Consider the following 15,197-nt stretch of genomic DNA (forward strand, 5'->3'; position numbering starts at 1 on the left):
CTGGCCCGAGAAGCAGTTTCCCAGTACCTCCAGAGTCAGCTCCTTCAGTGACAAATAATGGTAATTATTATACGTTAGGGGCATTTAAGAGACTCTTCTATAGGCACGTGGATGATAAAAAAATATCGGGGGCTATGTGGGTAGGGAGCATTAGGTTGGTCTTCGAGTAAATTCCTCAGTGTTATTATTTCTGAGGACCCGTACTGGGTCCAACACACGAGTGCCATTATGAAGAAAGCAAGGTAGTGCCTCTACTTCCTTAGAAGTTAATGAAGGTTTGACATGACATCTAAAACTTAGACAAACTTCTATATATGTAGAGTGGAGAGTATTTCTCTCCTGCATGGTTGCATCATGGCCTGATATCAGTGGTTGGGAACTTGTTGGAATTGATTGTTAGGGATGAGATTACAGAGTATCTGGAGGCACATGACAAGATAGACCAAAGCCAGAATGGTTTCCTGAAAGGAAAATCCTGCCTGACTGACCTACTTCAACTTTTTGAGGAAATTACAAGCAGGGTAGACAAAGGAGATGCAGTAGACGTGGTGTACTTGGATTCCCAGAAGGCCTTTGACAAGGTGACGCACATGAGGCTGCTTAGCAAATTAAGAGCCTATGGAATTACAGGGGAGTTACTAGCGAGGGTGGAGCATTGCTGATCAGCAGAAAACCGAGTGAGAATAAAGGGATCCTATTCTGGCTGGCTGCCAGTTGCCACAGGGGATGGTGTTGGGACCGCTGCTTTTTACGATGTCTGTCAATGATTTGGACTATGGGATTAATGGATTTGTGGCTAAATTTGCTGATGATACAAAGATAGATGGAGGAGCGGGTAGTGTTGAGGAAACAGAGAGCCTGCAGAGAGACTGGGCAAAGAAGTGGCAAATGAAATATGATGTTGGAAAGTGTATGGTCATGAACTTTGATGGAAGAAATACATGGACAGACTTTTATTTAGATGGGGGAGAATTCAAAATGCAGAGATGCAAAGGGACTTGGGAGTCCTTGTGCAAGATACCCTAAAGGTTAACCCTCCAGGTTGAGTCGGTGGTGAAAAAGGTGAATGCAATGTTGGTATTCACTTCTAGAGGTATAGAATATAAGAGCAGGGATGTGATGTTGAGGATGTTGAGGCTCTATAAGGCACTTGTGAGACCACACTTGGAGTATTGTGTACAGTTTTGGGCTCCTTATTTTAGAAAGGATATATTGACATTGGAGAGGGTTCAGAGAAGATTCACGAGAATGATTCCAGGAATGAAAGGGTTACCTTATGAGGAACGTCTAGCAGCTCTTGGGCTATATTCCCTGGAGTTCAGGAGAATGAAGGAGGATCTCATAGAAACATTCCAAATGTTAAAAGGCCTGAACAGATTAGATATGGCAAAGTTATTTCCCATGGTAGGGGAGTCTAGGACAAGAGGGCATGACTTCAGGATTGAAGGATGTCCATTTAGAACTGAGATGGGGAGAAATTACTTTAGTCAGAGGCTGGTAAATCTGTGGAATTTGTTGCCACGAGTGGCAGTGGAGGCCAAGTCATTGGGTGTATTTAAGGCAGAGACAGATATATTGTTGATTAGCCAGGGCATCAAAGGGTATGGGGCGAAGGCAGGGGAGTGGGGATGACTGTAAGAATTGGATCAGCCCATGATTGAATGGTGGAGCAGACTTGATGGGCTGAATGGCCTACCTCTGCTCCTATATCTTATGGTCTTATGGCCTGGTATGGAAACACCAAAAAAAGCCGTGGATACTGCCCAGTCCATCATGGATAAAGCTCTCCCAACCACTGGGCACATCTGCATGAAACGCTGTTGCATGAAAACAGCATCCATCATTCGGGACCCCCACCACCAAGTTATGCTCCCTTCTCACTGCTGCCATCAGGAAGGAGGTACAGGAGCCTCAGAACTCATGCCACCAGGTTCAGTCACAGATATCACCCCTCAACCATCAGGCTCCTCAAACAAAGGGGATAACTTCACTCAACTTCACTTGTCTCATCATTAAGATGTCCCCACAATGCATGGACTCACTTTCAAGGACTCCTCATCTCATGTTCTCGATAGTTATTACTTATTATTAATATTATTTCTTTCGCATTTGAACAGTTTGTTGTCTTTTGCACACTGGTTGTTTGTCTGTTCCGTTGGGCAAGGCCTTCCATTGATTCTATTATGGTTATTGGATTTACTGAGGATGCCTGCAATAAAGCAAATTGCAGGGTTGTATATGGTGACATATATGAACTTTGATAATAAATGTACTTTGTAGAGTAGGTTAAAGGTCAGCAGATCATTGTGGGCCGAAGGGCCAGTGCTGTGCTGTACTGTTCTTGGTTCAACGTTATGCTGAAATGGCATCTTGGCCATAGCATTTCCTCCTGTGAAGTGCATTTCATGAGACAGTACTCCTGGCTACACCAGACAAGCACATTTCCAAAGGCTGTTCACATCTTCACAATTATGTTAAGACACAAGACAACATGTCTGAAGTCAGTAACTGGTCCAGTTTTAATAAGAAATGAATACTTACTTTTGGAGTGTTAAGCATGTAAGTTGTAGCATTCAGGACAAGCACAGGCAGAAAGAAAAAGGTCTCAGGGATTATTAATGAACAGAAGACCAAGCATACGCTCACAGCTGGGTTACCAAAATGTTGGACTTCCATTTGTCAAAAGGAACTGCAATACCAAAACATGACAACGTATTCTTCATTACACTTACGAGCATTTTGCAGTGCGGCCTGGGAGGAACTGGAAAAACTGTCTATTCAAAGTTGAAGGAAAGTGAATTGGCAATTAAAAACAAGTGAACACAGAGGTGATTTAAAAAAAATCAGATCACCAAATGGGAAAAGAACAATACAGAGAAAGATGAGTAACCCAAAGAAGTGAAGAAATAACTTACTCCTTTTATGTTGAGAATCCGACCAGGACGTCCTGGAATTCCCGGAGGACCTGGAGGACCTGGAGGTCCAGGAGACCCAACAGGGCTCTGAAAATGGAATCAGATTATTGGTTTTTCTGTTAGTCTTTTGACTAAGAATGAGAGTCTCCTTCTCAACTCTTGGCATAGAGAATGCAATCACGTTTTGCTCCTGCTTGTGCGGAGGGTGGGGGAGGAGGGACTTTGGGAGCTTTGATGTTCTATCATTCATTCTATGGGGTCTCTTGTTTTTGTGGATGTCTGTGAAGAGTACAAATTTCAAGTTGTATACTGTATAGATTCTCTGATACTAAAGGACCGAGATGACTGAAACGAAATAGAGTACAAGGGCCACAGATAATGCCGCAACTCTATAAAATCCTGGTTAGACCACACTTAAGAGTTTTGTAATCACCCGAGGTTCTGCAGAAATTGGAAATCCACACACAAAATGCTGGAGGAACTCTGCAGGTCAGGCAGCATCTATGGAGGGAATAAAGGAGTATTGTGTCCAGTTTTGGTCGCATCATTATAGAATGTGGAAGCTTTAGAGACGGTTCAGAGGAGATTTACTAGAATGCTACCTGGACTAAAGAGCATGTCTTATGGGGAAAGGTTGAGTGAGCTAGGGCTTTTATCTTTGGAATGAAGGAAGATGAGTGGTGACCAACATGTACAAGATGATAAGAGCCATAGATGCAGTGGACAGCCAGAGACTTTTTTCCCCAGGGTAGAAAATGGTAAAATAAAAGAACATAATTTTCAGATGATTGGGGGAAAGTATAGGAGGGGATGTGAGGGGTAGGTTTTTTACACAGAGAGTGGTGGGTGTATGGGGTTCCCTGGTGGTAGAGGGCAATCTATTAGCGATATTTAAGAGACTCTTGAATAGGCACATGAATGATAGAAAAATAGAGGGCATATGGAGGGAAGAATTAGATTGATCTTGCAGGTTGACACAACTTTGAGGGCCAAAGGTCCTGCATTGTTTGAAGATCTATGTTCTATCAGACATATTCACCTTTATTAAACAGTAAAGAAAGCCTGAGAATAAAACACACACAAAATGCTGGAGGAACGTAACAGGTCAGGCAGCATCTATGGAGAGGAATAAGGAAGTATTGTGTTTAGTTCTGGTCGCCTCATTACAGGAAGGATGAGACGGCTTTAGAGAGGGTGTAGAAGAGATTTACTAAGACGCTGCTTGGATTAGAGAGCATACAGTATCTCATGGAGATAGGTTGAGCAAGCTTGGTGTTTTCTCTTTGGACTGAAGGAGGATGAGAGGTGACTTGATACAGGTGTACAAAACGATAAGAGGAATAAATAAGAGTCAGCAGCCAGAGGCTTTTTCCCAGGGTTAATGGCTAATTTTAAACTGATGGGAGGAAAAGATAGGAGGGATGTCAGAGAGAGGACTTCAATCTCCAAAAATGGCGCTATCCACACAATTCCATAAAAAGAAAAGGGTAATTCTAACCATCTGGATTCTTAATTGATCTTCATTTCTAACATAACCTGAGGTATGGACAATGGGAAGTCAAAAATTTTAATTAAGTTCAACATTTTTTCTAGGCATGTGCGGTTTCGGACTCCTTATCAAAGACAGGATGTGCTAGCATTGGAGAGGGTCAGAGCAAGTTCGCGAGAATGACCATGGGAATGGAAGGGTTAACATAGCGCTCAATAGCTCTGGGCCTGTTCTTCACTGGAGTTTAGATGAGTGAGGGGGGATCTCATTGAAACCTATTGAATATTGAAAGGCCTAGAGAGAGTGGATGTGGAGAGTTTGTGTCCTATAGTGGAGAAGTTGAGAACCAGAGGGCATAGCCTCAGAAGACAAGGATGACCCTTTAGAACGGAGATGAGGAGGAATTTCTTTAGCCAAGGGGGTTGGGTGAATTTGTGGAATTTATTGGTACAGATGGCTGTGGAGGTGGGCATATTTAAAATGGAAGCTGATAGTTTGGCCGTCAAAGGTTGCAGGGAGTCAAAGGTTGCAGGGAGAATAGTGTTGAGAAGGATAGCAAATAAACCTTGATGGAATGGTGCAGCAGATTAGATGGGCTGAATGACCTAATTCTACTGTTATGACTTATAGTTATTTACAGCATATATAGTTTGACCATATGTACTTTATCATAACGAAATGTGCTGTATTGTAACTATATTGATCTCTGTGAATTTAGAGACTGAGCTCTGTACTCGGCGCCAGAGGAACAAAATTTCCTTTTGCCGTACACGTCTATAGTTGAATGACAATAAACTTGAACTAGAATTTTTAACATAAGCTGAGATATGGACAAGGGTTAGGCTAAATCCTTACTTCAGTTCAATATTTTCACCAGGTGTGAAACTTGTGTGAAAGGGAGAAAGCTGCTGGTGAGAGGGGGAGATCTGTTGGTGAGAGAGGGGGAGGTCTGTTGGTGAGAGGGGAGAGCTGCTGGTGAGGGGAGAAGAGCTGCTGGTGAGAGGGGGAGAGCTGCTGGCGAGGGAGGGAGTGCTGCTGGTGAGGGGGGAGAGCTGCTGGTGAGGGGGGAGAGCTGCTGGTGAGAGATGGAGAACTGCTGGTGAGAGGGAGAAGAGCTGCTGGTGAGAGAGGGAGAGCTGCTGGTGAGGGGGGAGTGCTGCTGGCGAGGGAGGGAGTGCTGCTGGTGAGGGGGGGAGAGCTGCTGGTGAGAGAGGGAGATCTGTTGGTGAGAGGGGAGAGCTGCTGGTGAGGGGGAGAACTGCTGGTGAGAGGGGGAGAGCTGCTGGTGAGAGGGGAGAGCTGCTGGTGAGGGGAGAAGAGCTGCTGGTGAGAGGGAGAAGAGCTGCTGGTGAGAGGGGGGAGCTGCTGGTGAGAGGGGGGAGCTGCTGGTGAGAGGGAGAGCTGCTGGTGAGAGGAGAGAGCTGCTGGTGAGGGGGGAGAGCTGCTGGTGAGGGGAGAAGAGCTGTTGGTGAGAGGGAGAAGAGCTGCTGGTGAGAGGGAGAAGAGCTGCTGGTGAGAGGGGAGATCTGTTGGTGAGGGGGAGAGCTGCTGGTGAGAGGGGGATACCTGCTGGTGAGGGGGATACCTGCTGGTGAAAGGGAGAAGAGCTGCTGGTGAGAGGGAGAGAGCTGTTGGTGAGAGGGGGGAGAGCTGCTGGTGAGGGGAGAAGAGCTGCTGGTGAGAGGGGAAGAGCTGCTGGCGAGGGGGAGAGCTGCTGGTGAGGGGGAGAGCTGCTGGTGAGAGGGAGAAGAGCTGCTGATGAGAGGGAGAAGAACTGCTAGTGAGAGGGGGAGAGCTGCTGGTGAGAGGGGGAGATCTGTTGGTGAGAGGGGGAGAGCTGCTGGTGAGGGGGAGAGCTGTTGGTGAGGGGGAGAACTGCTGGTTAGAGGGGAGAGCTGCTGGTGAGGGGAGAAGAGCTGCTGGTGAGAGGGAGAGAGCTGTTGGTGAGAGGGGGAGATCTGTTGGTGAGAGGGGAAGAGCTGCTGGTGAGGGGTGAGTGCTGCTGGTGGGGGGGAGAGCTGCTGGTGAGAGGGAGAAGAGCTGCTGGTGAGGGGGAGAGCTGCTGGTGAGGGGGAGAGGGGCTGGTGAGAGACGGGGAGAGCTGCTGGTGAGGGGGAGAGGGGCTGGTGAGAGACGGGGAGAGCTGCTGGTGAGAGAGGGGAGATCTGTTGGTGAGAGAGGGAGAGCTGCTGGTGAGAGAGGGGAGATCTGTTGGTGAGAGAGGGAGAGCTGCTGGTGAGAGACGGGGAGAGCTGCTGGTGAGAGACGGGGAAATCTGTTGATGAGAGAGGGAAATTTGTTGGCAAGAGAGGGAGAGCTGTTGGCAAGACGGGGCAATGAATGTTGTTCAAAACGGAGTGAGATAAGTCAAAGAATATCGATTAGTGAGGCTGTAAATCTCATGGATGAAGCATGCATCTGAACTGCTGGCCTCCCAGGAAAGTGTGCGATTCCTGCACAGTATGAATGATATACTCGCCGGTCTTTATCCATAATCTCTCGAGAGACGCATAGATCAAGAGAAATATAAACTGCGCTGATTAGATTTCATCAGAGCACACGTACCACGGGAGTTAATGCTGGTTCACCTTTCTGACCCTTTCTACCATTTATGCCTGGGCGACCCTGCAAAAACAAAACACATCCACTGATTATTTATTTATCTGCTCTGAATATTTCATGTTGTTTTTTTCTCTCCGTAATGCTTTTGAACTTACATGTCTGCCTGGAAAACCGAGCTCTCCTTTTGGCCCTGGATGCCCCATTGGCCCCTACAAAACAAGTCGAAGAGACGAGATTTTGAATGACATTGTGTCACACCCTCCATTCGATTCCAGTCAGGACACGAGAAACAATCTCTGTTGTTTGAGAAGAAATAAACGTGCAGCCGTATTTTCAAATGAATACATAGTTAAATGCTGCTCTGAGATTGTCCTAATCACTTGCCTCCCCCTCCTTTAGGCCCTTGCTTGGGGAAACACAGAGCGTTTCCATTTTGTCCTTCCCTAAGAATCAGAGTTCAGATTCATTTATTTATCACATGTACATCGAAACATATAGTGAAATATATATTGCAACAGTAAGGTTCTTAGTTAGTCAGGGCATCAAAGATTACAGGGAGAAGGCAGGGGATTGGGGCTTAGAGGAAAAATGGATTAGACATGATGAAATGGCAGAACAGACTCAATGGGCCGAATGGCCTAATTCTGCTCCTATCTCTTATGATTATTTTGAATTCTTCCATAAGATCACCAGCCTCAAAGGACACAGCCTCAGAATAGAGGGATGTCCATTCAGAACAGAGATGTGGAGGAATTTCTTTAGCCAAAGGGTGGTGAATCTGTGGAATTCATTGCCACAGGTGTCAGTGGAGGCCAAGTCATTGAATATATTTAAGGCAGAGGTTGATACGTTCTTGATTAGTCAGGTCACGAAGGGATACGGGGAGAAGGCAGATTGGCGAGAATGGATCAGCCAGCTGAAATGGCGGAGCAGACTTGATAGGCCAAATAGCCTAATTCTGCTCCTATATCTTATGGTCTTATGGGTCTAAGGTATCTTCTTCATCATCATCAGGGGTCTGAGTTGATCTTCCCCACCCTCACCGCATGAAACTTCACCCCAGTAGCATCTGGACAAATCTGTGTGGTGCCTTCTGAAACTCCCATAATTAATCTGAAGTCCCAATAAGAGGGGCATTATAATCTACAATTCAAATCATAACTCATGCGGAAAAGGAAAGTCCAATGTGTAAAGACTTCCTACCAGAGGCCCAGAGGGTCCTTGCGGGCCACGTTGACCCTGTGAGGAAGATAAAATATAATTAATTACATGATCAATAACCGGGATAAGTGATCAATAACTAAGGTAAGTTATAACTGTGTGAACAATAGCCAATATAAGTGATCATTTCCTTAACGATTCAGGAACAGCTTTTCCCCGCTCCAGCAGATCGCTGAATGGACGTTGTTCACCTCGAACGCTATCTCGCTACTTTGTCTTTTCTCTCTCTTTCTGCACCGCTTGTTTAACTTCACTTTAAAAAATCTAAACACTTCTTACTGTAGTTTACAATTTTTGTGGTTGTACACTGCAATGTACAGCTGCGGCATGGCAACGTATTTCATGACATATGCCAGTGATATTAAACCTGATTTCTGACTCTGATTCCAGATAAGTTATCAACAGCCAGGTTAAATGATGAGTAAGTGATCAATAGCCAAGATGAGTTACAATTATGTGATCTATTGCCTGGGAAAGTGATGCACAGTGATCAAGCCAAGTTATAATTGGATGATAAATAGTCAGGATTAGTGATCAATAGCCAAGATACATTCTAATTACGTGATTCGCCAGGATTTAAAGCATCAAATAATCTTGGTTTAATCAACAGACGATTAAATTCCCCTTCCACCATCTGCTACACTTACCTTTTCACCTTTTACTGACAAGGCCAGCATTGAGGTATCTGTGGCCAAAATACCTCCAGGCTCACCCTTTTCACCCTGCAGTCAAAACAAAATAAGGAGTCTGATGTAACAAGAGGATGCAAAGATGGTGAAAGCCTACGTGTGGATCTGTGCAGGCCGGCTTATCATCTACATTGCTGGCAGGGAGGACACTTACAGAGAGAGTGCAGAGGAGATTTACAAGGATGTTGCCTGGATTGGAGAGTGTGCCTGATGAAAGCAGGTTGAGTGAACTTGGCCTTTTCTCCTTGGAGCGACAGAGGATGAGATGTGACCTGATAGAAGTGTATAAGGTGATGAGAGGCATTTTTCCAGGGCTGAAGTGGCTAAAACGAGGGGGAATGGTGTTAAGGTGCTTGGAAATATTTACAGAGGGGATATCAAGGCTGTTTTACACACAGAGTGTGGTGGATGCGAGAAATGCACTGTCAGTGACGGTGGTGGAAGTGGATATAATAGGGTCTTTTAAGAACCTCTTAGATAGGTACATAGAACTTAGAAAAATAGAGGGCTATGCAGAAGGGAAATTCTATAGGTTACATGGTCAGCATAACATTGTGGGCCAAAGGGCCTGTAACGTGCTGTAGATTTCTATGTTTCTCTGTTAAAAGGGGTACAAAGAACAGAAGGCACAAAAGATTTTCAGTGATGAGGAGATTTTAGAAGATCTGATCCAACACTGTAACTATTTCTATTCTCCTCCCCCTTCCTTTTCTCCCAAATTCCACCCTCCTCTCCCATCAGATTCCTTCTTCTCCAGCCCTTGACCTTACCCACCCACCTGGCTTCACCTGTCATCTTCCAGCTAGCCTCTTTCCCCACTGCCCACATTTTTATTCTGGCATCTTCCCCCTTCCCTCTCTGTCCTGAAGAAGGGACTTGGGCTGAGACGTTGACTGTTTATTCATTTCCATAGGTGCTGCCTGACCTGCTGAGTTCTTCCAGCATTTTGCGTGTGTTGGCAACGATTTCTTCAGCTGCCTAAGATACGGGCCATCAGAAGTGACGGGGGTGGGAGGGGGTGTCATACAATCCCTCTCTCACCATCTGCGAATAGCGATGAGCTACTGAAGAAAATAAATTGTACTAATTCCTGTCAATCAGGCCCAAGCAAACTCACATGCATCTTCATGCCCTGAAGATAAGATCTTTTGGAAAGAGATAGCGATTGAAGGTTTAAAAAGTAAACACAAAAGATTCTGCAGATGCTGGAAACCTGGAGCAACACAAATTGACAAGAATGTTGCTGAGACTTGAGGACCTGAGTCAGAGGGAAATGTTGAACAGGTTTGGACTTCATTCCTTGGAGCGCAGGAGAATGAGGGCAGATTCGATGGAGGTATACAACGTTATGAGGGGTATAGAAGGGGCTTTTTCTACTGAGGTTGGGTTGAGATCAAGAGCCGAGAGGTAATGTTGCAGCTATACAGGACCCTGGTCAGACCCCACTTGGAGTCCTGTGCTCAGTTCTGGTTGCCTCACTACAGAAAGGATGTGGAAATTATAGAAAGGGTGCAGAGGAGATTTACGAGGATGTTGCCTGGATTGGGGAGCATGCCTGATGAGAATAGGTTGAGTGAATTTGGCCTCTTGGGTGACTTGATAGAGGTGTATAAGACGATGAGAGGCATTGATCGTGTGGTTAGTCAGAGGCTTTTACCTAGGGCTGAAGTGGCTAACATGAGAGGGTATAGTTTTAAGGTGCTTGGAAGTAAGTACAGAAGAGATATCAGGGGTAAGTTTTTTTACTCAGAGAGTGGTGAGTGTGTGGAATGGGCTGCCGGCAATGGAGGTGGAGGTGGATACGATAGAAACATAGAAACATAGAAAATAGGTGCAGGAGTAGGCCATTCGGCCCTTCGAGCCTGCACCGCCATTTATTATGATCATGGCTGATCATCCAACTCAGAACCCCGCCCCAGCCTTCCCTCCATACCTCCTGATCCCCGTAGCCACAAGTGCCATATCTAACTCCCTCTTAAATATAGCCAATGTACTGGCCTCAACTGTTTCCTGTGGCAGAGAATTCCACAGATTCACCACTCTCTGTGTGAAGAAGTTTTTCCTAATCTCGGTCCTAAAAGGCTTCCCCTTTATCCTCAAACTGTGACCCCTTGTTCTGGACTTCCCCAACATCGGGAACAATCTTCCTGCATCTAGCCTGTCCAATCCCTTTAGGATTTTATACGTTTCAATCAGATTCCCCCTCAATCTTCTAAATTCTAACGAGTACAAGCCCAGTTCATCCAGTCTTTCTTCATATGAAAGTCCTGCCATCCCAGGAATCAATCTGGTGAACCTTCTTTGTACTCCCTCTATGGCAAGGATGTCTTTCCTCAGATTAGGGGACCAAAACTGCACACAATACTCCAGGTGTGGTCTCACCAAGGCCTTGTACAACTGCAGTAGTACCTCCCTGCTCCTGTACTCGAATCCTCTCGCTATAAATGCCAGCATACCATTCGCCTTTTTCACCGCCTGCTGTACCTGCATGCCCACTTTCAATGACTGGTGTATAATGACACCCAGGTCTCGTTGCACCTCCCCTTTTCCTAATCGGCCACCATTCAGATAATAATCTGTTTTCCTATTTTTGCCTCCAGAGTGGATAACTTCACATTTATCCACATTAAATTGCATCTGCCATGAATTTGCCCACTCACCTAACCTATCCAAGTCACTCTGCATCCTCTTAGCATCCTCCTCACAGCTAACACTGCCACCCAGCTTCGTGTCATCCGCAAACTTGGAGATGCTGCATTTAATTCCCTCATCCAAGTCATTAATATATATTGTAAACAACTGGGGTCCCAGCACTGAGCCTTGCGGTACCCCACTAGTCACCACCTGCCATTCTGAAAAGGTCCCGTTTATTCCCACTCTTTGCTTCCTGTCTGCTAATCAATTCTCCATCCACATCAATACCTTACCCCTAATACCGTGTGCTTTAAGTTTGCACACTAATCTCCTGTGTGGGACCTTGTCAAAAGCCTTTTGAAAATCCAAATATACCACATCCACTGGTTCTCCCCTATCCACTCTACTAGTTACATGCTCAAAAAATTCTATGAGATTCGTCAGACATGATTTTCCTTTCACAAATCCATGCTGACTTTGTCCGATGATTTCACCGCTTTCCAAATGTGCTGTTATCACATCTTTGATAACTGATCCAGCAGTTTCCCCACCACCGATGTTAGGCTAACCGGTCTATAATTCCCCGGTTTCTCTCTCCCTCCTTTTTTAAAAGGTGGGGTTACATTAGCCACCCTCCAATCCTCAGGAACTAGTCCAGAATCTAACGAGTTTTGAAAAATTATCACTAATGCATCCACTATTTCTTGGGCTACTTCCTTAAGCACTCTAGGATGCAGACCATCTGGCCCTGGGGATTTATCTGCCTTCAATCCCTTCAATTTGCCTAACACCACTTCCCTACTAACATGTATTTCGCTCAGTTCCTCCATCTCACTGGACCCTCTGTCCCCTACTATTTCTGGAAGATTATTTATGTCCTCCTTAGTGAAGACAGAACCAAAGTAATTATTCAATTGGTCTGCCATGTCCTTGCTCCTCATAATCAATTCACCTGTTTCTGTCTGTAGGGGACCTACATTTGTCTTTACCAGTCTTTTCCTTTTTACATATCTATAAAAGCTTTTACAGTCAGTTTTTATGTTCCCTGCCAATTTTCTCTCATAATCTTTTTTCCCCTTCCTAATTAAGCCCTTTGTCCTCCTCTGCTGAACTCTGAATTTCTCCCAGTCCTCAGGTGAGCCACTTTCTCTGGCTAATTTGTATGCTTCTTCTTTGGAATTGATACTATCCCTAATTTCTCTTGTCAGCCACGGGTGCACTACCCTCCTTGATTTATTCTTTTGCCAAACTGGGATGAACAATTGTTGTAGTTCATCCATGCAACCTTTAAATGCTTGCCATTGCATATCCACCGTCAATCCTTTAAGTGTCATTTGCCAGTCTATCTTAGCTAATTCATGTCTCATACCTTCAAAGTTACCCCTCTTTAAGTTCAGAACCTTTGTTTCTGAATTAACTTTGTCACTCTCCATCTTAATGAAGAATTCCACCATATTATGGTCACTCTTACCCAAGGGGCCTCTCACGACAAGATTGCTAATTAACCCTTCCTCATTGCTCAAAACCCAGTCCAGAATAGCCTGCTCTCTAGTTGGTTCCTCGACATGTAGGTTCAAAAAACCATCCCGCATACATTCCAAGAAATCCTCTTCCTCAGCACCTTTAACAATTTGGTTCACCCAATCTATATGTAGATTGAAGTCATCCATTATAACTGCTGTTCCTTTATTGCACACATTTCTAATTTCCTGTTTGATACCATCTCTGACCTCACTACTACTGTTAGGTGGCCTGTACACAACTCCCACCAGCGTCTCCTGCCCGTTAGTGTTACGCAGCTCTACCCATATCGATTCCACATCTTCCCGGCTTATGTCCTTCCTTTCTATTGCGTTAGTCTCTTCTTTAACCAGCAACGCCACCCCACCTCCCCTCCCTTCATGTCTATCCCTCCTGAATATTGAATATTCCTGAACATTGAGCTCCCATCCTTGGTCACCCTGGAGCCATGTCTCTGTGATCCCAATTATATCATAATCATTAATAACAATCTGCACTTTCAATTTATCCACCTTATTACGAATGCTCCTTGCATTGACACACAAAGCCTTCAGGCGCTCTTTTACAACTCTCTTAGCCCTTATACAATTATGTTGAAAAGTGGCCCTTTTTAATGCTTGCCCTGGATTTGTCAGCCTGCCACTTTTACTCTTCTCCTTAGTACTTTTTGCTTCTACCCTCACTTTACACCCCTCTGTCTCTCTGCACTGGTTCCCATCCCCCTGTTGTGAACTAACCTCCTCATGCCTAGCCTCTTTAATTTGATTCCCACCCCCCCAACCAGGGTCTTTTAAGTCTCCTGGATAGGTACATGGAGCTTAGAGAAATAGAGGGCTATGGGTAACCCTAGGTAATTTCTAAAGTGAGTTCATGTTTGGCACAGCATTGTGGGCTGAAGGGCCTGTATTGTGCTGTTGGTTTTCTATGTTTCTATGTAACTAGAGGTTATACAGTACTGTCCAATAGTCTGAAGCATACATGTATAGCTAGGGTGCCAAAGACTATTGTACAGTATTACAATAATTTTACATATTGCACTGTACTGTTGGCACAACAAAACAACAAATTTCATGACATATGGGAGTGATGATAAATCTGATTCTGATACGGGTATCGATTGTGGACTGAGAGTGGGAAGGGGACAGGGGGTAGGGAATCATGGTTGGAAAAAGGGGAAGGGAAAGAAGAGGGAGCAGAAAGCACCAGAAAGATATTTTGTAATGATCAATAATCCATTTGTTTGGAATGAAATGATCTTGCCCGGTGTCTCAGGGCTGGTGCGTCTACACCCATGCCACCCCCTGCCCCTGGCACTCTTTCACTGCCACCTGTCCCACACCCCTCCCATGGCACTCCACTCTACCATTCCCATCATCCTTTGCTCCCGCCAGCTTTATAAACTCGCTCTCCTCTTCATGTGGACAAATATAGAAACAGAAACATAGAAAACCTACAGCACAACACAGGTCCTTTGGCTCTCAAAACTGTGCTGAACATGTCTTTACCTTAGAACTCCTAGGCTTACCCATAACCCTCTATTTTTCTAAGCTCCATGTACCTATCCAGGAGTCTCTTAAAAGACCTTATCGTTTTACTTCAGTGGATTGAACTGGGCACGACTGCGCAAGCGCGTGGAAGTCAGCCAGTGAGAACAGCGAGAAGAGTTTAAAAAGAAGACAGATTTATACAGTGGGTGTCAGAGAAGCGGGCGTCAGAATAAAGGGAGACAGAGTAGGAAGGCTTTGGCTCAATGGGGCTTTGGCGATAAAGGGTCGAGGCAAGGTAGATTGCCTGTGTAGAATACAGACAGGAAGTATGTGTGTGAGGCCAGTTTTCTGTGCTCGGTGTCTGATGTGGGAGGTCTGGGAGACTCCCAGCCTCCCGGACAGCCACATCTGCATCAGGTGCATTGAGCTGAAGCTCCTTAGGGACCACATTAGGGAACTGAAGATGCAGCTCGATGACCTTCGTCTGGTTAGGGGAGGAGGTGATAGAGAGGAGCTATAGGCAGGTAGTCACACCAGGGCCTGGGGAGACAGATAACTAGATAACAGTCAGGAGAGAGAAGGGCAGGAGTCAGAGGCTAGAGAGTACCCCAGTGAATGTGCCCCTTGACAGTAAGTACTCTTGCTTGAGTACTGTTGGGGGGAGCGACCTACCTGGGGG

General features: G+C 45.4%; 1 protein-coding gene across 2 annotated transcripts in view; it reads right to left on the reverse strand.

Moving 5' to 3' along the window:
* LOC140194776 (collagen alpha-1(XV) chain-like) overlaps positions 1-15,197 on the reverse strand; it is a 333,668-nt gene that overhangs the window by 48,041 nt on the left and 270,430 nt on the right. The window contains exons 24-29 of one of the 2 annotated variants that reach the window (XM_072252059.1): positions 8,835-8,909; positions 8,170-8,205; positions 7,122-7,175; positions 6,970-7,029; positions 2,916-3,002; positions 2,733-2,774 (exon numbers count right to left, since the gene is read on the reverse strand). In XM_072252059.1, the coding sequence (XP_072108160.1) occupies positions 2,733-2,774; positions 2,916-3,002; positions 6,970-7,029; positions 7,122-7,175; positions 8,170-8,205; positions 8,835-8,909 (354 nt within the window). The remainder of the gene's footprint in view (positions 1-2,732; positions 2,775-2,915; positions 3,003-6,969; positions 7,030-7,121; positions 7,176-8,169; positions 8,206-8,834; positions 8,910-15,197) is intronic. The other variant, XM_072252067.1, reaches the window with a different exon arrangement.

Source organism: Mobula birostris, chromosome 1 (genome assembly GCF_030028105.1).
Source record: "Mobula birostris isolate sMobBir1 chromosome 1, sMobBir1.hap1, whole genome shotgun sequence".
NCBI lineage: Eukaryota > Metazoa > Chordata > Chondrichthyes > Myliobatiformes > Myliobatidae > Mobula > Mobula birostris.